The sequence below is a fragment of the Leuresthes tenuis genome, unplaced genomic scaffold (assembly GCF_036924035.1).
Source record: "Leuresthes tenuis unplaced genomic scaffold, fLeuTen1.0.hap1 SCAF_18, whole genome shotgun sequence".
NCBI lineage: Eukaryota > Metazoa > Chordata > Actinopteri > Atheriniformes > Atherinopsidae > Leuresthes > Leuresthes tenuis.
The window spans coordinates 6,063,592-6,085,612 of NW_027325372.1; the positions used below are offsets into that span (position 1 = coordinate 6,063,592).

Consider the following 22,021-nt stretch of genomic DNA (forward strand, 5'->3'; position numbering starts at 1 on the left):
CTGTCTTGTCTTAAACTTTGGTGCCTCTCTCTGCATTGCTCTCAAAATTAAAATCATAGAATTGGTCAAACGGTCTGAGGCCCCAAGCTGCCCGACATGATTGTAGCAATGGTCACTGTGGTCATTAACCGCAATATGGATAAAATCTTGGAGAAGCTTGTGGCTTTGAAAAGGCGAATGGATGGTTTTTGTGACCAGAATGGACAAACGGAGTAAGTTTGACTATAATTTGACTATTTGCCCTAACCCAACAATCAGAATCTAATCTGCATGGACCCGGCCTTGACCAAGGCCACTGCTGAAACAACCCCCCCTGAGATCGCTGCAGTGAGACGCTCTGAACTACTTTCCTCCCTCCCTTCTTTCACGGACACCTGTTGATTGTTGACTCCGTCTGGGACAACAATCAAGGACTTCTCCACGGCAACCTGCTGTGGTTTCACGATGACACCCTGTGAACTGAGACACTGGTTGAGAGCCAGACGTAGCAACTCTTTGGGCTTAGCCCCATCCCACGCCTTCAAGTTGTTTTGCGTTTTTATGTGTGAAGCGAGCAAATGTTTGCTTATGTGCGCATGTGCATTAGCTGCAAGCTGCCTGTTGCAAAAATAATTCCCCCCTCAGGGGATTAATAAAGTATTTTCTGATTCTGATGTTTACCACTTAGTAGCATCTACTCTTTTAACAAGTCTGTAAACATCTGGGAATGGAAGAGACCAGTTGCTGGAGCTTTGCTAAAGGAAGATTGTCCTATTCTTGTCTTAATTTCAGCTGCTCAGCAGTCCTGTGTCTTCTTAATTTTAGTTTGCATTTCATGATGCACCAAATATTTTCAGTTGGTGAAAGATAGAGACTACAGGCCGGCCAGTCTGCTATGATCCCTCTCTGAAAAACATGGCTTCTAGAAGGAAGAATATAGTGGCTTGAATATCTGTGATTTATAGAATAGATGTGCAAGTTCCCAGTTCCATAGGCACTAATGCACCTCCACAAGCTCCAGGCTTTTGAACTGAGCCCTGATAACAATCTATTCCAGCTGTCATTGGGCGAGTGGCAGGGACCACATGGAGACAAATGAGACACACAACTATGCACACTCATGCTCACTCCTGGGGATTTCAGTTTTTCATGAAATTGTTGAATGGGTCCCTTTCACCATTTGAGATGTTTCATTATGTTCAACACTAAATTTAATAGAGGATTATGAGATATGAAAATCATTATATTCAGATTTTCTTTTTACATTTTACAAACGTCCCAAAAAAAAAAAGTGTTGTTATTGATGGGTTTCTTTTGCCCTGAAGATGTCAACAGTGAAAGTAGAAGACAGTAGAAAGTGGTATGACATTAACTGAGTTTATCCAGAACTGGGATGAGATCGCCCCATGTCTGCATGTACTCAGCCCTCAGACCATCCAATGATACAAGGAGCAGAGGCTGTTGCTTAAAGCTGTGATGACAAAAAAGAAGACATCAGGAAGAAATGATCCAGTTAAACAGAAATATACGCACACTGATTAGATGGAGTTGGTCTCACTCGATAGAAACAGGATCCTGTTTGAAGTTGTGACAAACCCTCATTAAATCCCTTTGACGTGTGGAATTTGCCATTTGATGTGTTATTCAACAAAAATGGGATATTACTGCAACTAGAGCTTTGGAATTGTGTAATAATCTGGTAATGATTTTGCCAATACCTCCTTGAATAGTAGACAAATCTAATTCATAGTGTACTGTAAAGATAACAATTTGACATACTAATTTGTGACATACTTTTGAAATGAAAATTGAATAGGTTCATTGAATGAGGAACTTTCAAACAAAGGTGCACTTACATAAATGCCAGTTTGATCCTTGCTGGTGACTTCAGACACCCAAATAAATGTTTCCGAGAACAGAAATAAGTGATTTATCCATAATATGTTCCCTATAAATTGTATTTTAAATTTAAAATCAATTTAAATTTAAAATTGTATTTTAAATTTAAAATCAATTTAAAAAATAATGTGGGGAGACATATTTTTGAAAGCAGACACAAGGACTGGTTCCAGCTACTTAATGAATTTAAATTTGAGGTAAAAGGTTAAAATATTTTCAGGAAAAAAATCAAAGAATATCAATAAGTTATCAGATAACAGAGCATTTCTAATTACCTTGCAAGTGATTGCAAGTTAGAGAACTTACCCTGCAGGACATTTGGGGGTTGATAGATCCTCACATTTATCCTCCACCCACTCTCCCTCACCTACAGCAAAGGGCACAAATTATAGAGATGGACTGTTGTATGTCACTACTGCACATCCCATTGTTTATTTTACTGCATGTCATATGTGAAAAAAATAATACATCTGATGCTTAAAGTGATTTGTGCTCTGGCAGGTAGGGATTACCAGCAACATATTCATAGTTCAGGGTTTTTTCAACGCAAGATTAATTTTTAAATAGATATATATTGATATATTGTGAAGGGGCAAGACAGCCTGAGTTGGTTTAGTCAGCCAATTAAAGCCAAAACGTGGAGAACATTACTCTTAACAAGGCTATTCATCTGTTTGTCATTCTAATTTTTTTTTATCTTGCGTAAGAATGAGGGGGTGGTGGAACCAATCCCAGATGACACTGGGGAACAAGTGGGATATATCCTGAAAGGGCTCAGTCCATCACAGGGATAATTCAGGGGCAAATGCATAGGACTCAACCAGCAAGATTTTAAGTCATGACTTTGTTGCCACATGGCAACCAGATATGTTCTATTTGTAGAAAAATAAACCATCACAGTCACTCTCTCATTTTCACTTTTCATGCCCAGAGAGCTCTCTATTTGTTTGTAACTTTGATTTGTATCCTTCATTAGTAACAGATCTTAAGTCCCATCAGGGTGTGGTGTATGCACAACAGGCTGGAAAAATGGGACTGAAAACTGATTTTGAAATTTGATTTCCAACTATGAATAAGAGTTGAGAGAGTAGTAAAATGAATGATGGATTTAGACACATACATGATGGAACTGAGACAGAGCAGGAGTGACTGAGTTGGCGACTATCCTTGTTGATGACTAACTCTAATGTTTAAAATGTTTAAAACATGACAGGTTATGTTTCCGTAAAAGTAATTTTGTGTTGCCCAGACTTGGAGCTGCTCGCCGTTAGCCTACAGCCATACTATCTGCCGAGGAGCTCCGCAGGGGACTGTGTTTTACCCTCAGACTTCGGCTACAACTCTGAATTATGTCACATCCAGAAGTTTTCAGATGACACGCCATCATGGGGTATATCAGGGATGACCAAGAGGAGAAGCACAGGAGTCTGGTTAGGGACTTTGTTGTCTGGTGCCACATGAACAGTCTGCAGCTCAACACTTCAAAGACCAAGGAACTGGTCGTAGACTTTGAGAGGGCCAAACCAAGGATGAGAACATAGAAGGAACCCACTAGTCTGACTATGTCAGAGGTGACAGAGTAGAGATAGGGTGTAGGCATAGAAAGAAGTGCAGAAAGATAAAGTGCAGAGATAGAGGGGGTAGGGAAGTACAAGGTAAGTGCTAGGATAGGAGATGCTCTCTGAAGAGCTGGGTTTTCAAGAGCTTCTTGAAGATAGACAGGGACGCCCCTGTTCTGGTAGCGCTCGGTAGGTCATTCCACCATCGTGGGACGACACATGAAAAGAGTTTGGATTGTCTTAGGCGTGGTGTAGGCACTGCTAGACGACAATCCTGGGACGAACGGAGGGACCGAGTTGTGACATGAGCCTTTGCAAGAGCATTCAAGTAGATGGGAGCCGTTCCATTAAGCTCTTTGTAGGCTAACATCAGTGACTTGAATTTGATGCGGGCGGCTAAGGGTAGCCAGTGGAGGTAAGTACAAGGTAAGTGTACAAGGCATAGTGTATAACACATGCACTCTTTATTGACTGTATTTATATTAGACATACGATGCCTTTACAGTCATTGTAGTCTCACCGTGGCAGATGTTCTTGTAGTTTGTGCAACAGTCTCCTGCAGACATACAGTCGTCAGAGCAATGACATTTACTCTCTGTTAGCCTCTTTTCACCACAGCGTAGTCTTGTGCATTCCCATTGTTGGGCTGAAGGGAACAGTTAATGAGTTAGAAAACATTGCATGACACAACAGATGTAATCATTTTTGTGTTCAATTACAGTTAAGCCTGTTTTATTTGACTATAATTCTGCTGAATTAGAATTCTACTCTAATTAATTGGTTTGATAAAGAACCAAAACTGTATTGGACAAAGACAAGAAATAAAGATAAACATCAAAGGATAGATGCAACTTAAAAAATGACGTCTAACTTGGAGCAGTGCAGACGTCATGGTAGTCATAGCAGCAGCTGTTGGTGATATTACAGTTCGTGTCACATCTGCAGCCAGGGATTTCATCATCAAAGGGCTCATAGCATCTATTCCTGCATGAAGTGTGGGGGATGACTGAAAGACGATGCACAAACACATTTTTGAGTAACATTTTGTCATAGCAATGATTTAGTTAAATAGATCAGCCATAAGTGATAGTAAATATTTCATTTTAGTGTGTTGTTTCAGTTGGTGATGATCTAAGTCCCAAGAGCCAGGCACGCCAAGGCCCCCATCTTTGCCTGCCACCTAGTTTGCAATTCAGCCAACTTTTATTTTCCTCCCCCGTGAATGATGGGCCCACGTGGAAGTGGCATACTGTTGCTTCTTCTGGCAGAGCCAGAAGCCAAGGCTAGAACCAAGGTGTTGGGCATTTGATTAGAGTTTTTATGGCCATATCCAGTTGGTAGGAGCCCCCGGGGCAGACCCAGGACTCTCTGGAGGGATCATGTATCCCATCTAAACTGGGAACGCTTTTGGGATCCCCCAGGAAAAGCCTGATAGTTTCACTGGGGAGAGGGATGTCTGTATTTCCCTCCTGAATCTGTTGCCTCCGCAACCCAACCTTGAATAAGCCAAAGATAATGGATGGATGGAGGGATGGAAGAGCTGTTACTTTCAAGAAATCTCTTTCTGTCTTGTCTGGCTTGCGATACGTTGACCACCTCTTTCTATTTGACCTTGGATTCCTGTTAGACTGCAACATAAAAGGTGACTGAATGCAAGGAGTTAAGAAATTAAGACAAAGCCCAGCTGGTTGAGGCAGATGACCACCTTTCCTGAGCCTGGTTCTGCCAGGGGTTTATTCCTGTTCAAGATGTTAAAGAGTTTTTTCTTTCCAGAGTTGCCTTGTGCATACACAGGATAGGAGATTCAAAGGAGGGTCAAAGTGATGTTTTGGTGTAATCTGTAGGTTTCCTTGGTTAGGCTACTTTTCTTTAATTGGCTCTATGTATGAATTGGACTAATTTAGAATGTAATGAATTTCATTGGATTGGATGAGAATTTTGTTGCAATAAATTGGATTCTCATTGGCTTGACTTGGATTGTATCTTTGAATAACTGGAAATACATTTGAGATTACATATGTTGTGATTTGGCACTAAACAAATAAAACTGAATTGAAATTATTTATTGTAAAAACGTGGCTAGTGTTAGGTTTCAACACACAAAACAAGCAGCAAGAGTGTTGATCCCTTCAAGCCACACCAGGCATACTTTATGCACACCTTCACAGGTGTAGCCAGTGAAGTCAGATCGAGCAATTAAGCCATGCACCACCCAAAGACTTGCACTTCTACTGCATGGCCAGTGAGGATGAGGAAGGGCATAAGAGACATGTGATACATATGACATATGGGATATGTTCACGGGTCACTGTTTCCACTGCCCATCCGCCACATGTCAGCACATTAATTATATACAGGTGTGCCAATCACCTGCAGAGGACTAGTGACAAATCCTCAATCCATCCACCCATTCATTCATTCCTACACAGGGCAGTGACAAAGCAGTTTCTGTAAAATATGGGATGACTGACAAAAAACGTAGGTTTTCGCATTTTAAGATCACACTTTAAAACCTATAGAGGTCTACAGATTCTAGCACAACATTGGATGCTGCATACATTAGAAATGGTCATGAAACATGCATGTTTTGGTGACTCTAAATTCTCCCTGTGGCCTAGTGATGGACCCGTCCAATGTGTACTCCGTCTCTCATCCAATGACAGCTGGGATAGGCTCCAGCCCCCCGCAACCCTAAATTGGATTAAATGGGTTTTGGATTTACCTCAGATTTCTCTTTGCATGTGTATTTTGTTGGGCTTTATCTTCCTGGACTTTGGAAGTTTGACTTTAGTTTGTATATCATGCCTCAGTTCCCAGTCTCTTGAAGTGTGTCTTTCATGAACTCCAGTGGGGGTCCTTCTTGGGGGGTCCATCCCAGACCCCTGGTCTGGCTGTGTATTTTGGTATGTGTTCATATGATTGTGATTTATTGGAAAGTACCTTTGTTTTTACATCTCTGCAAGTCCAGTCCAAGGCCAAGTCCTAGACCAAGTATTAAGATCACGATGGTTGCCGCCAAGACACCCATCTGTTACACACATGCCAATAAAACATACAAAGGAATACAAAAATAAATTTGGTGTAAGAGTAGTGCTTGTATTATCAACAGTTTATTATACATTGTTTTAATTACACTAATGATACTGAAGATTTGTAGAAATGTAAATACCGACCAACTGCTACAAATCTACATGGGTTTCGGTTTTAGCTTTCCTTTTATGGCTTATACCACATTTGCCATCATACAGTTCTTTTAAAAATTCATCTGTAAGAAATACAGACTTCATTTCCAGAAAAGTTGGGAAGTTTACAGAATGCTATAAAACTTGTCATGTTATTTGTTAATTTCTTTTATTATATTCCTTGACACCAAAGACATAAAATCAATATTTGATGCCAAAAAAATATAAGTAACAGCTGGAGATAAGATTCTACAATAAGCAAATTAATTGGTGACTGGTGAGCAGATCATCAGCATCCACCAAAGATGTATAATTTCCAAACAACGTTTTTGCTCATTTTCCCAAACTACGTCATAGATTAGTTTATAGAAATATTTTCAATGGAAGATTGCAACAATCTTTAATCTTTTATCAGTCACTGTCATAACATTGTAAAATTATTCAGGGAGTATGGTGGATGACCTTTCGCTATCATGCCTCTATAATCAATAAAGCTACTTGGGAGTACCTTGGAAAACCTAACTTTATGACACAGGAGGAAAAAGCAGAGTTCTCTGGACATGAGCTCGCCTCAGATGGACAGAAAGACATACAAGGATATAAAATCTGTGGTCAGATGAGTTCACGTTTCAGCTGCTTTTGAGAAAAAAAAAGACATTTGGTTCTAAAAATAGAAAGATCATCCAGCTTGTTATCTGAAAAAGCTGCAAAAGCCAGTGTCTGTGATGGTATGGAGCTGAATCAAAGAAGACTTGCAAATAAGTGAGGGTCTCGGTAATGCTGAGGCGTAAATTTCAGAATTTAGAGGGGTTGTGTGCTCATTCTGCACACTATGCAACAGTATAGCTTCACAGACACCATGTGTGTGCGGGACTGGCTTGCTTATAGTTCACATCTGTCTACTACTGAAAATGTCTGAGGCATTGTGAAGGAGAATCAGACGATAACCACACTGTTGAGTTCTCACAAATCGTGGATTCAACAGACAGGACACAGATTCCTCGGAAAAACAACATAGCATAAGTATTCAGTTTCTAAATTATTAAAAAGATTATCAACAGATGGGTGACATAGCACAATGTAAACATACCACACTACCAACTTTTTTCATTATGTTGCTGGGATTAACTTACAGTCAGATAAGATTGTTAGTGAAGACAATGAAAATAATTCCTTTGGATGTATAAAGTACAAATCAAAGTTTTTACTGATTTTTTTTCCCAGTTATTCTGGAAATTATATTTGCAGAGGGAGCTCAGAACAACACAGCTTGCCAAATGCATTTCACATAAAGAAATAAAAAAAAAAAATCAAATGCATTCAATGTCAAAACCAAAACATGTAGGCAGAGCATCATGGCTTCACCTATTAATACAAACTCAAAACCGAATATCAGTTCTCACCAATATTTTCTTCTTGTTTTTCTGTGACTTCTTTATGAAATCCATGGCTACCAGGACTCTAGTTCTTACACACTCTAACAAAGCACAGACAGAAAAGAAAGATGACAGACAAACATGAGACCAAACACACAAAGAAGATATCACAGTGACCTCTGGACCAGGTGTAGGCAATACATAAGTAACTGATTGCCAGAACAAAGAGATAACTGCATGTTTCCATGTTTTAACTGTGTGAAAACACAGATAAATTCTGTTCATTCTGACATCTCAGTTGCGTACAAGCAAGATGAGAAGGGGCTAAAATTTATATGTAGCAAGCTGTAAGAAATTGAGACCTCAAATATAGACACAGATTTAAACTACCAGTGTAATATGACCTAACTGCCCAGCAAATTATAATAACTTAACCTAGTACATTAATATATTTGACAGGCATAAAGCTTAATTACAGCATGATTACACCTGTAACAAATAACAGGCTATGAATGATGCTGAAACCATGTGAAATATTGACTGACCATTTCATCCAATAGAATTATCTTAAAATCCCAATTCCATTGGTATATATCGTTCAGTGACAACATTTAAATCACCTACAGGTAAAGTAAGTAACACTGCTCATCTAATCTAATTAAAAACTTGATGTATAATATCTTTATCATTATAACTCCCATAATGAGGGGAAATATTGACTTAAGCAATAGAGATGTGGTAATTGAAAACTAGAGGACAGTTGTGTGGCTGAGAGAAACAAGACACAAATTCTGAACCCACACATTAGCAAAACCAAGAAGTCATAAAATCAAAATGAACTTAGTAAAACCTTACACGGAACCCTAGACCATGACAATACTAGCTCGCTAACAGAGTTTTTTTTGCAAAGTGCCATGTACCCATATCACTGCACTTGACTTTATCACAGTACCAGCTTTAAACAACCCATTCAGTTCAAAGGTTTTTCATCATTTAAAATATCAGAGCTTATCAAGTGAAGCTCGTTGTCATAGTTGTAAACTCAAGGTTAAGGACACGTCATAACTTGTGTGATCCTGTCTGCTTTGATACAGCAGATGCTCAGTTACTGGCAGCAAAAGTACAAGTTAATATATCACATGATCTCGCCTGTTATTGGTTACAAGTGTATTAATTCTAGGGGTGCAGGGGATCAAAAAACTCACAGTTCGGATCGTTTTGCAGATCAGCAAAAAAAAAAGACAAATAAACATAAGTTTGGTCTTTTTGTTTATCAACACTTTTAAATGGTTAAATTAAAATATTTTAAATCATCTTTATTTGCACAAGGCATAATATCTTCTTTTTAACATAATTGATGAAAAACAACTTAAAAAGCCACATAAAAAGGCATATTTCCTTCCTTTAACCGAATTTGGCCTCAAATTTGCACCTATAAACACACCCATGGTGTTTGTGATGACTGTCATTTCCTCTGTCATTTGACTATCTTGTGCCACAGTGCCTAAACACCGTCACGGTTTTATCTATTAACCTATTTTCCCCAAACAGGGGACTTAAATGATGCGGGGCGTTCAAGCTCCTCCGTTCCTCCGCTCGCCATGACCACCCTGTGAGTGGACTGAACATGTGCACAACTTTTTTTTTTTCATAAATCAATCCGCGGATCACGTGCATGCCGAACCAAAGATAGTGATCCAAACGGATCTATGATGATCCGTTGCGCCACTAATTCATTCTCTAATTAGGTTTTATGCTTTTCTCCACAGTTTACTTTCTTATAAAACTTAATCTTTTAGAAAAATTAAGATGTGCTGATTTGCACCTGATCTGCATTAGACTCTGAGGGACTTGTTCAGGATTAATGATGGGTGTGCAAAGAGCACAACTCTCGTGAACTCTGGTTAGAATTTGGTGTTGTCATGGAAATTATATCTCATTAGAATAATGAGAGGCATACCTGTTCAAAATAGCTCTATTTAAAATGAGATAGAAAGAGGTACAAGATGTTGTGTCACGCTCATGCTTGGCTGTGTTGTTGTGGTTTCTGTGGTTTCAGTAAGTCCAGGGCAAAGTCTGGATTGCCTCTGCCTTTACACCTGTTCCTCGTTTGTCCTCATCAAGACACAGTCTTATGGAGCTGCAGGAGCAACCAGCCCTCGCCAGACTGTCTCATTTCACCAGTGGTGATTAGACTGACTCCTGCCTTCTCGTTTCTCTTCAGTGTTGCTTCTGTCGTTGATTCTCCTTAGTCTAGATTTCCATGCTGAGGACTTAGCATTCATTGTTAGATTCCTGTTTCTCCTGCCTGCCTGCTCGCCCTGCCGCCAACTCAGAACCACAGTACCACAGCCAGTATCCTCCCCTTCCACTCTGGATGCCCACTTGGACCTAGTAAGAACTGATCATTCCATTTGTCTGGGCAAATTACCTTATAGATTCCTCTCTAACCATTTCCCTCCTCTCTCAGAGTTTCACGTTTACCCGGATCCTCCCTCTGACTTCCAACACCACACACCTGTAAATAAACCGTGTTCTAACTCTAAATTTCCCAGTGTTCTGCGTCTGTTCTTGAGTCCTTTTTGTGAGTCTGCTAGGCACCTAGCCGTGACATATTCAGCCTGCTGTTACCTCAATTTCTTGAACACCAATTAGTCTGTTTTGTTAACAACTTAAGTTAATCAAAGAACTTTAAAGCAATTTTAAAAATAACATTTTCTTAAACACAGTGATTCGCAAACTAAAGTAATACAGTCAGTGTTTCATGCTGAAAACCAAACATTCTAAGTTGAGTTTACATTGACCAAAAAGATAGCAAGCCTTGGCTGGAATTGTGTAAAATGACAGATTTAGTGGCTTATAGTACATAACTGTCAGTTTAATGGATAAATCACAGTGTGGAAGGAAAAATAAAAAGGAGCAGGAGTGAGAATAGAAGAAAGGAGGAAAGCTTGAAAAGTTAGACACCAACAGCCAAAATATCTGTATGATACCTATAATACCTGTATCTGAGGAGAGAAAAGAAAGCACAATGCGACCATGCACAGGATTGTCAGTGGCACCTGAAAAACACACAACAATCAGCAACATCACCAGCAGCAAGTATATGAGAAGGACAGTCGCACCAGTTACTAATTCTTATTAAAGCCACAAAGTCATATTGTAATAGTGGATTGAGCACGAGGCTGCACGGTGGTGTGGTGGTTTGTAGAACTGAGAACCCATCAGCCAATCACAGGAAAGCCAAACTCCAACCCAGCAGACAGCAGAGGAAGGCCCAAGGTAGAGCCCCTATAGCCATGGGAGCCAAGGAGCCAGGGAACCAGGTTGATGGGCCAGCATGAGAACGCATGCCCAAGAGGACCAGGCCACAACAGATAGCTGCCTGTGAGACAGCCTGTGAGACAGCGCCCAGCCCAACATCTAAGGCAAAGTAGCCCTGGGAACTCAGTTGCGTCACTGTAAATTGCAGCTCCATAAGACTGTGTCTTGATGAGGACAAACGAGGAACAGGTGTAAATGCAGAGGCAATCCAATCCAGTGGCAACAAAACGAACAAGTGCTTGGCAAATCAAATTAAATTAATTTGTTAATTATGAATGAACCTATAACCAGTTGTTTTGACCAGCGTTTCTTAGTGGTTTTATCAGTCATTTTGATGAAACAGGGTACTCTGGATTCTGCAGGATACAATTGGATCACTACTAGAATAAAGGTCAACATATATTAATAAAAAATTCCACTTGAAATAATCTGTGTTTGACCATCTTGCAATTAAGGATATATGAACTCTTCATCTTAAAGAGAGCAATATACCGGAAGGACTGATCTTCTTCAGTTGATATAAATGATTGAGACACACCAGACATAACCCCAGAAAGATTTGGCAATGGAACACAAAGTTTTATGAATATAAGCCATCAATTTTTCTTCCAAAGGCTGTGAGGGATGAAGTGGTGTCAAATGTCTCTGCTGTAGGGATTAACTTAAATTAAAATGAAATCAAAATTAAAGTAATGCTATGTGTAAGAAAATACAGGTCCAGTTTTAAAAACAAACAATCACAACAGCATTAACCTAATCACTTCTCAGGGAAAATAAAATAAAAAGCTCTACAAGCGACATATGTGCATGTAAAAACAAAGACAATTGCTGCTCTTAATGCAGTTAACATGTTGGGTTATATTCAATCTGTATTAAAATGTACTCAAATTTCCAACTACACTGCCAAAAATACAACAATTCTCTTTTTTTTAGAATGTAGTGTAATAACTGAACTGTTATAAACCCCTTTGGCTTTTTTAGTAAAAATATTTACTTTACATTTTATATTTTTTAGTTGTTTGTGTATCTATTGATCTGCCATTTCTATGTGTTTAAAGTTAATTATTTCCATTTGAAAGATCAGTGGATGATTTTAACATTGTCCTTTGATTTATATTTTTTGATCAATATCAATCAACAGTTTGACATTTTGGGAAATATTTTGGTTTATACAAAGTGACAGATAAAAGGATTGTTAGGTTATAGCAAAACGACTGCATTCAGATTGTCTTCATGTTCACTCCCTCACTCAAAATAGAGTTCAATTAAAAGAAGACTCAGTAGTCAGCTGTTGATATATTTTGGATGCTAGATATAACTTCATACACTTCATGTCACTTGTCATGACATTTGAGTGTAATTAATTATTAAGTGATATGATACATTACAAGTGTAGGCTATGTCCTAAAATTCAAACTCCTGTTTACAACCACACTATTTGTGTATATTGTAGCTTATTGAATACAAATAATAATACTGTACTTCAGAGTTTCATAGTTTTTAATCCATTTTTTTTCATGTAATTTCTGTTATGTTGCATGCAGCTGTAACTGATATTCAAAAGTAAACAACACACTTTTTATATAGTCTTTAAATGTAACTGCATATATTTGGTAATCAGTAGAAATATTAGATATAGATTATTAATAGTTACAGAGGTAAAACACTGATACAGTCCTTTATGTGTGGTGGAAAATGCAGCTGTATTCATGATGTGTGTACTGGCAGCATTAAGTCCCCCACTTTGAATCTTTCTTGTGCTAGGTTACATTTTCTTGGATTTTGTGCTTGTATTGAATTGTCCTGTTCTAATGTTCCCAAAGGCAAAATGTTACTATATTAATTCTCAAAAATCTATTCCCCTTTCAAAGCACATCTTGAGCAGTTCCTCAGGAGTGGAACAGCTATGGATCGTCTGTCCAGTGAGCATCAGTGAAAATGAAAGACTTCTACAAACATCATGTATATTTCTGTCTGTCTCTGTGGATCTAGTCATCACTCTCAAAGGTGTGCAGGTAGGTTTTGAGTCTTAGGGTGCTGGTGTAGGTGAGGTTGGTGGATCTGAAGAAGTCTAGGCCCGTCAGGATTTCCACATCTCGAACTCTGGCTGTGTGGAGCTTCAACAGGTCTTCAACCCACTGTGACTCATCCTCAGCACTCTGCAATAACACAGCAGAAAGTAATTATTCACTGTGAACAAAAAATAGCTGGAAGACCAAAAAGTCTCTACTTGTTTGTATCTTACTGGATAGATAAGGCTTTGCAGATGTCTCATAATGACCCATTTTAACAGCAGGGTTTTGGCAAGTAAACATGTAGAAGATGTACAGCAGGGTGTAAATTGGAACAGGATTGCTTTAAAACATGCCTTGTAGGGTTATTTACTACTGTTACTAAGCACAGGCATAAAAAAGAGAATCCTGCATCTATGACCTGGTCTGATACTGATCCTGCACAACTACCTTCCAGGGGACAACATATCTAAACAATATGAAGAATGACTTAAAAGGGGAAGTGTTGGACACAGCTTATGATAATTATTACTGTCTGAGATAATCAGACTACTGGTAATTTGCTGTTTTAACGGGATTGGAGACATCAGCCCTGTTCTTCAAGACGGAGAACTAACTTTCAGCTGTCTTGCAGGCAGTGAAAAAAAGGAAAACAAATCAAGGCATGTCATCTTTTTTTGTCTGAGTATTTGTCAGTTTCAAAAGCTTTTCAAAGGTTACAGTCACTAAACACTTGTTTCTGTAAAGATACGTGAGCTGTACGTATTTTTGTTGACCCAATGGCAACATACACAGTAAAATATAAGCATGTGCCATGCTTGAGCCAATAAAAATCTGCGACTACTGCAGAATTATTTGACTGAGTGGCGATGAAACACCCAAAAGCCAGGTTTAGGTAGGTGTGAGCAGGTTTAAAAGTGTAAAAATGACTTTAGAGAGGTCATCCCATATCTTAATTTATGAAAACCATTTGCACACATCCATGCCACAAAGAAGACCATGTGGGCTTGTGTCTCTATCATTTGAAAAGGACACTGCACCAAGGCTGGATTATATGGATTTTATAATTTAGTTTTCCCACTAAGTAGGCAATGACGGTTGCTTTCACTTAATGCATGCTAGTGACTTGGACTGACTATCTTTGGTTTAGGTAACAGTACAGTGGAGAGTATGGTCAATGTACACATGTTGCTGTATTACACTAGTCTATTTAGTCTTTTCTCTGCAGCCCAAGTACAGTCATGATCCCAGAACAGTTTTTGTTTTCCCATCCACATGGCCTTGCCCATCATATGGAAGAAGAAACCTTCTTGTAAATGGATTTTGTTTGCCCAACCAATTTCTCAACACAGAGCCCTTTCAATGTTCTGGCACGTCCTGCTTTACAAGCTAAGTATTTTCCTCACTTGCAAAACAAAAGATTGCATGAAATGGCATTATGCTTTCCTGACGCAACAATGGTGATTCAGAGCAATTATGTGTTTCTTTTGGAAAATAGCTGTCCTACAAAGTACTTACCTTGTGTTTTCTGTGGAGAAATAAAATTAAAAGGAAAGAGAACACACTTTTTCCTAGCTATATAGGAAATCTGCAGATTGGTTCTCCACTGTCCAAACTGGGTGGTAAAGTGATAATGCAAGGAGAAAACAAGAGCTTAAACACATAAGAGATTAGCAATTGGTCCTCCCAAACACTCCCACACCTAAAAACAATTGTGTCATCAAGTCTGCAAGAAATTATGAGTTAAAGTTCAGGATAACAAAAAGGTTTTTTATGTATGTTTTTCAATTATCAGTTAAATAGTATTCAAAATAATGTTCCAGGATTTTAACAGAAGAAAATATTGTCAAATAAGTGTTAACATTCCAGGTAACAAATTTTGACAACACATGATGGTGGTTTTTGTTTCTTAGTTATGAGCTTTCATCTGGCTAGTGAAATAATTTGAGGCCACTGTGATGTGTGAATTCATAATAAATACTAGAGAGTCAAAAAAACAAAAGAAAAAGGAAAAAGAAAATGCACATCATATAGTTGGGGGCATAGCAGCGAAGCTGCGAAGGCACTCATTGTGTTAGTAGCTTTTCTTATTGGGGGCATAGCAGCAAAGCTGCAAAGGCACCCATTGTGTTAGTAGCATTTCTTCTTATTATTGATCTACTTTCTTCTGCATATTGAAGTCTATGGCAGCCCCTAGAACGCTACGGTAAAAAGTTTTGAAAATTGGCACACATATTCAGGACAGTGCCAAAGTCAACGTCAAGAATTTTCATGCCCTAACAGTGAACTCTGTGGTTATGGTGTGGATTTTTTAATTTCACCCCCCCATCACTATATTTAGTTTTTGGATGGGAAAAGATCAGAGGAATAAGAAGCTGTTAATTCATACGATTATCTTTACAATCCAGACAACAGTATTTGAGTTTGAGTTTTTGGGTTCACCCAGAGCAATAGAGTCTGTGCTTTTTGTTTGGTTTTTGCAGCTTTTGCCTGTGACCTGCAGGAAGCTGTCAGCTGTGTTTTGCATGTATAGCTTTGTAATGATGTAGTCCTTTAGGTTATGGTAATCCTGAGTGTTTAAATAGAGGGCCACTCGACTTCTTGGTCACCATCCAAAAAGTTTCTTCATAAAAGTAGTACTGACACTATATTGATATTTCATTTTTTTTTATGTCATGATTATCATCAATACTGACATATAATGCTGCGTCCCTACTTAAAATCTGATATTTTTAGTTTGTTACTGAATATAAACCCAGAAATGTGTGTGCTTGCATGTATACTTTGTTTGTATTAATTTATTGTGCATGCTTAAGTTTTTTTTTTAGCTCCATAAGCATGTACATCACAAATTGATATCTGTGACCTTTTCTCCATGTCATCATGATCATATATTCAGATTTTTTAGGCTCCCTTTGTATAGTTTCATAAATGAAAATGAATAAAAAAATGAAAGTGAATAAAACGGACATTTTGCAGAATAAATAATGAAAACATCTGTGGCAAAATATAGCGGGGTTGCATTTCATCAGTTCAGATGGATGACTCAAGTGAAAGTTATGTTAAACAGTTTTAAGAATAAGAAAAACAAAGTGTCAAGATACTGTTTACATTTGATGATTTGGCTTTCTGTTTTGCACAATTTAGAACAATTTTACAAATTCAAAATGTTTGAGATTCTTTTCAAGGGCAGTATCTGGGAGATCTACAAAAAGGAACAGAGCATACAATGACCAACAAAAAAATGAGCAAACAGCATGGTTTGTTCATACTCTATATGGTGTCATCTAAAGTACTATATGAATGTTTCCACCTCAGAGCAGTCAATTTTTTGAAAATAGATCATATTTGGGGCTAAATTACAATCTTTTTAACGCCACATCAAGTTTATAGATTCTATTTTGCTGGTTGATTTAGTGACACATCAGCTCAACAGGTTGTGATGAGATTCTCACTTCATGGTTAGCTTTAGGCAAGCATCCCCTGCTTCAGGGAAAAATCAAAACTACTTGTGAAGAGTTAAATATGTCTTTGTATTATGTCACATGTAGTTTCCTTCATCACCACTAAAGGTTGGAAGTAACTGCAGGCCAATTATGTCTGCTTGTAATTAATCACGCGTTGGATTGTTGTAATATCATAATATCCATACATGTTACACTTTTATCAATGTTCCTTGACCTTCCCAAAAGCAGAGTGATTACACACAGTTCTCTAAAGAGCACAATGCACTAGTATGTCTTTCCTGTAATGGATGAAAGGCAATCTGCCAGGAAATGTGCTGTTTTATTATAAACGTGACAACTTCCTGGAGCTTCTGTCAAACTCAGCCAGCATACTGGAAGAGCAACCAATGAATACTTCCTTGAAACAACTGTGCAACCACAACAGAACAAACGTGTTTCCCAGTGTGGTGTCTCTTCCCCACACAGATTTTTGAGGACAAAAGATTTTGTATGTTCTGTTTAGCTGTGTGAGCATCAGAAATTCAGCTCCCTCTTGGAATCCTGTGTGATTAACCTTGAAGCAAGCAAATATAGATGATCAATATCACCCTCTGAATGTGACCTCTGGTTTTAAGAGACTAGGCTTTCGCTTCCTTATTGTGTAACTTTCCACATACAAACTATAAGCTTCCCTTTATTAGAAGATTCTTGTCAAATTTAAGGGGCCAGTATGATTCTTCAGAAACTCTTGTCAGTATATAGTATACAGTTGGTGATCACAAATGAAAACGTGACTTCTGTATGAGTTTCTGAGATCACACGTCTCTGCTTGTAAAGATTACTGTTCTTTGACATAGATATGAAAAGGTGAATGGTGGCAGAGAAGAGAAAAAAATCAATCAACCTTCAGTATTTGTTGGGACTTTTGTTGTAGTTACTTGTTCAACTGAAAGAATTGAAATGGACTCTGTTATGCTCGGGTAGTGTCATGAAAAGCAGTGATTATGTATATTATACTTTATTAGTTTATTAGTTAGTATATATTAGTTTAGCCCATCCAGTAGGTTAAGCCTCCTTCTGTGAGTATGCTGCTCAACTTCTCTATAACCATCAGCGTGATGAACTACACAAATACAGACTGTCTGTATTTGTGTAGTTCATCACGCTGATGGTTAATGTTTTCATGTACCTGTGAGTCAGTCTTGGCAGAATTTCACAAACCATAATGAGTATTTATTCACCTAACTTTTGCCGACACAACTTTTGAGACAATAAACAAAGCCATGATTCACTGCAGCTCACTGGTATGTGTAACAGTCATGCTTCCGTTATTTTTGTAGCCTGGTTTGTTTTAATAATAGTCCTACAGTTTATTACAGTGAAAAGTCATAAAGAATAACATAAAGATCACAGATGTAAGAGAAAAGTCTACTTTTTTACCACAAAGTCCCTGGAAAAATTAAACCATGATGACACTATCTGGTAGTCACTAATTCTTCCTCCCTTGACTTTTTCTTGATATTTGAATTTCCCTGCATTGCCTGTATACAGTAACTGTAACTATTTCCAAATAGTAGTGTGTAATGTTTTTAGAAAAAATTAATAATGTCAGTAATACAAATGTTAAATCCCCTCTTTCAACATAACTGTTGCTTAAATAAAATAAACGCAACATGTTAACCTTCTCATCTTCTAAATCAGTCCACATTTTCAAGAACTGTTTAATGATATAAAACTGAAATTCAAAATTATTAAAGCAAATTCAAAGAACAATAGTACGGTGTCTCTGATCTGAGGCAATGTACTGAAAAGCCCACTGTGGCCTAAAAAAAATTTTTGAATCCTTTAAAAAGGCAGTGCATCATTAAAGTTTTCCTCAAATAGTGAAAATAAAATGTTTTTTAAAGTGTTCAAGTCAGAATAAATTTTCCTCTTTCCCCCTCAGAATGACACATGCTTAAGCAGAGTTCAGCGACTAACCAGGTCAGAGTTTAACAGTGACAGAGACAAATTATCCATGAGGCATTACAGATTAAAACATTAGAAGATTATATAGACTTGATATTCAAGCAGCCTTTTTCTACTGAAGGCAGTTGAAGTGCCTCCACATTTTTTGTACTTTTTATAATTATGAATATAATATAAATATTGAGCTAAAACTACATAATTTGATATGTGCAGGGGTGGAAAAACTACAGAGTTTAAGGGAATCTAAGACAAAACAAGAGAAGCTGAAATTGTGCAGTGTTAGAAACGTGCATACGTATTAGCATGTACACGTGTTAGTATGTCTGGGCAAACCCATCTTTAGAAGCAACTTAACTGAACTCATGCAGTTGAAGCATAAGGTTTGATCGTGCTGCCCCCTGCTGGGGTTGACTTGTACTCACATTGCAAGCTTCACTGTTGTCTTGCTTGTGGGGAAGAAGGAAGGAAAAGGTCCTGAGCTCTCCATCACACTCCTCCACTGTCTGGTTCAGCTCCTGGCAGCTTGTCACAACAGTGTAGAAATGGGTGGGTACAGATGGGCCATCAACCGAGAACCTGGACACAAAGCTCCAGGTTAGAAAAACCCAAACAGAAAGCCACAATATCTCATGAGGGTTGTCATTTCTAATATTTTTGGGGTGAAAATTCACATACATTTGATCATTATCTGCCATCTCAATATATAACTGAATATACTCTGGTTAGCTCGAGAACTAATTTGCATCTGTAATCTCAGCACAACAGAAATACATCTCACATCACAAATGAACAATAACTATATATAATGTATATAAGATTGGTGATCTATCAAAAGAACATTATCTTAATTTTGGTAACCACAAAATGAACAACATAAACACTATTTGTCTGTTGAAAGTAGAACACTTTCATGCTTTAACATTCTACACTGGAACTTTTTTCTTTTTCTTGATATTTCCTGGAGTATTAATACTTATATTTTCAGTTGTTAAACTTATTCTTGCTCTTACAACATCCCTCTTTGTCTTTACAACTTTACACACATTTTTCAAACAAAAATTCAGTGTATTTCAGTAAAACCAAAAACACATTTTACCATAACAGCTCAAGAGTTTTGTCTCTTCAAAACAACAAGGCTTTGCATTGGTGTATTACATCATTTCTGTAGTTCAGAATCATTTTTCCTTTGTCCAGAGTAAAACATTATGCACTGGGTTGATGTTATTTCCAAAACTAAAGATGAAAGCAGAAATATTTTCGTGTCATATGCCTTTCATAAATTCTTTTAGACAGTTTATTATTTAATGGAAAATATTAGTTTATGTTGAATCTGAGGGTGGCAACATGTTTAAAGAAAGGTTTTGAAAGGTTCATGTTTACCACTGTGTAAAATATTCTCTTCTTTTAACAACAGTCTCTAAATGTCTGGGACCTGAGACCAGCTGCTGAACATCTACCAATCGTTCCTTCTGAGAAACTCTGCCTCTCCGAGCTTCACTTTTATAGAATAGAATAGAAAAACTGCAGATTACCGAGCTCTGTGATGAAGGAATATGCACAAGATAAATAAACAAATGCAAAAAATAGAATGTACCCAGTCATGTTTCTGACCTGTTGTCAGATGATGTAAGTAGTATGTTCCTTTAGCTGTTTCTTTTTAGTACCACTTACTTTTCCAGTCTTTTGTTGTCTTATTTCTTAACTTTTTGAGACACGTAGCTGACCTTAAATTCAAGATGAGATATTTTTTAATCAAAAAGCAAAATTTTCATTTCTAATGTCTGAGAAGTTTTCTATGTTCTATTGTGAATGAAATATTGTCTTGTGAAGGTTTTTCTATACATTTTATAGAGCGTCCTGACTTTTGTGTAATCAGGGATGTAAGTTGTAGCTTTCCATATATCAAGGTCACCAGAGCATCTAAAAAGGGGTCAAAAACATTTAATCTTTACAAGCTACTGGAGAGAACCCACTCTTTAATCTTCTCGGTGGTATCCCGAAGGCCGTCATAGTTGTTGTCAAAGACAGGTCCAGAGACAACATTAATGCCATTGTTTTCTTCTGCATAACGTCTGAGCAGCACCCCCTGCAGGTAACTCCATATTCCTGCACTCACACAAAGAATATAACAAGTTACAATACAAAGCAAATAATAATTAGATAGGAATATCATTAATCAGTGTTGAGGTTCCATTCTAAATTGCAAGTCATAAAGTAATTTCTGTGTCTGTAGGGTGAACCCAGGATGCATCGCAAACTGATCAGATGATATCATGCAGAGAAGCTCTGTCCACATTGTGATCACATCTTGTGCAAAAAGATTAGATTTTAGTCATAGAAATGCAGAAATGTTTCTCTTATGAACAAATGGGCTGAGAAAACTGTCTCCTATATCAGTGTTCTGTGTGTTAATGTCTCTGGGTTTTTTCTACTTTTAATATAAACAGCATGTAAAGAGTTAATATGTTGCTTGTCGTAGAAAATAATTATCAATCTCACAGCCAAAATAAGTTGAATTTTCTATGCAGAATCTGTCTCAGTGGCAACGAGACAAATTAAACAATTTTTTCAGCATGTTTTGATATTTTTATGTTGTGTTTTGGCAGTTGTTATTATTATTATTATTATTATTATTATTATTATTATTATTATTATTATTATTGTTATTATTGTTATTGTTATTGTTATTGTTATTGTTATTGTTATTGTTATTGTTATTGTTATTGTTATTGTTATTATTATTCAGATTCCTGAATAAGCCTATCAAAGTTTAATTTGATTCGATAACTGGCCTTTAAAAGTGGTTAAAAGTGGTGAGGAAATTGTATTCTGTTTTGGATAATAATAGACATCCTCTCCACAGCATCCTGGCAGGTCAGAGGAGCAGCTGCAGTGAGAAGCTCATCTCACTGTGCTGCAGGACTGAGAGGTTCAGGAGGTCCTTTGTCCCCACGGCCATAAGGCTTTTTAATAGTGACTGCTGACATGTTCTTCTCAAATTTATTCATTAATTTATTTCGTCATTGATTATTATTACTATTATTGTTGTTGTTGTCTAGTATGCAATCATTGTAAATATTTAGAATTTTTTGAGCTACTCGACTAATTTGAATTTCCCCCACTGGGGGATGAATAAAGTATTTTTCTATTCTATTTTCTATTTCTATTCTACATTTTGCGGATCACTGCTCAAGATATCAAATGATTTCAATAGCAGCTGCAGACTGTATAAAACTTGACTGTAAAAGTTAAACAAAAATAGAGATCTTAAAATTT

At 37.5% G+C, this 22,021-nt stretch overlaps 2 protein-coding genes across 3 annotated transcripts in view; both read right to left on the bottom strand.

The window, feature by feature from the left end:
• The window catches only part of LOC140275284 (venom phosphodiesterase CdcPDE), a 47,371-nt gene extending 34,662 nt beyond the window's left edge, over positions 1–12,709 (bottom strand). Inside the window, exons 1-6 of the mRNA XM_072370716.1 lie at positions 8,023–12,709; positions 6,378–6,465; positions 4,309–4,443; positions 3,958–4,083; positions 2,185–2,245; positions 1,353–1,450 (exon numbers count right to left, since the gene is read on the bottom strand). Of these exons, the coding sequence (XP_072226817.1) occupies positions 1,353–1,450; positions 2,185–2,245; positions 3,958–4,083; positions 4,309–4,443; positions 6,378–6,465; positions 8,023–8,280 (766 nt within the window). The 5' untranslated portion in view covers positions 8,281–12,709. The remainder of the gene's footprint in view (positions 1–1,352; positions 1,451–2,184; positions 2,246–3,957; positions 4,084–4,308; positions 4,444–6,377; positions 6,466–8,022) is intronic.
• A 92-nt stretch (positions 12,710–12,801) lies between these two features.
• Positions 12,802–22,021, bottom strand: part of enpp2l (ectonucleotide pyrophosphatase/phosphodiesterase 2-like) — a 31,165-nt gene continuing 21,945 nt past the window's right edge. For both annotated transcript variants that reach the window (XM_072370717.1, XM_072370718.1), the window contains exons 23-25: positions 20,719–20,851; positions 19,168–19,321; positions 12,802–13,478 (exon numbers count right to left, since the gene is read on the bottom strand). In XM_072370717.1, coding sequence (XP_072226818.1) covers positions 13,308–13,478; positions 19,168–19,321; positions 20,719–20,851 — 458 coding nt within the window. In that variant the 3' untranslated portion in view covers positions 12,802–13,307. The remainder of the gene's footprint in view (positions 13,479–19,167; positions 19,322–20,718; positions 20,852–22,021) is intronic.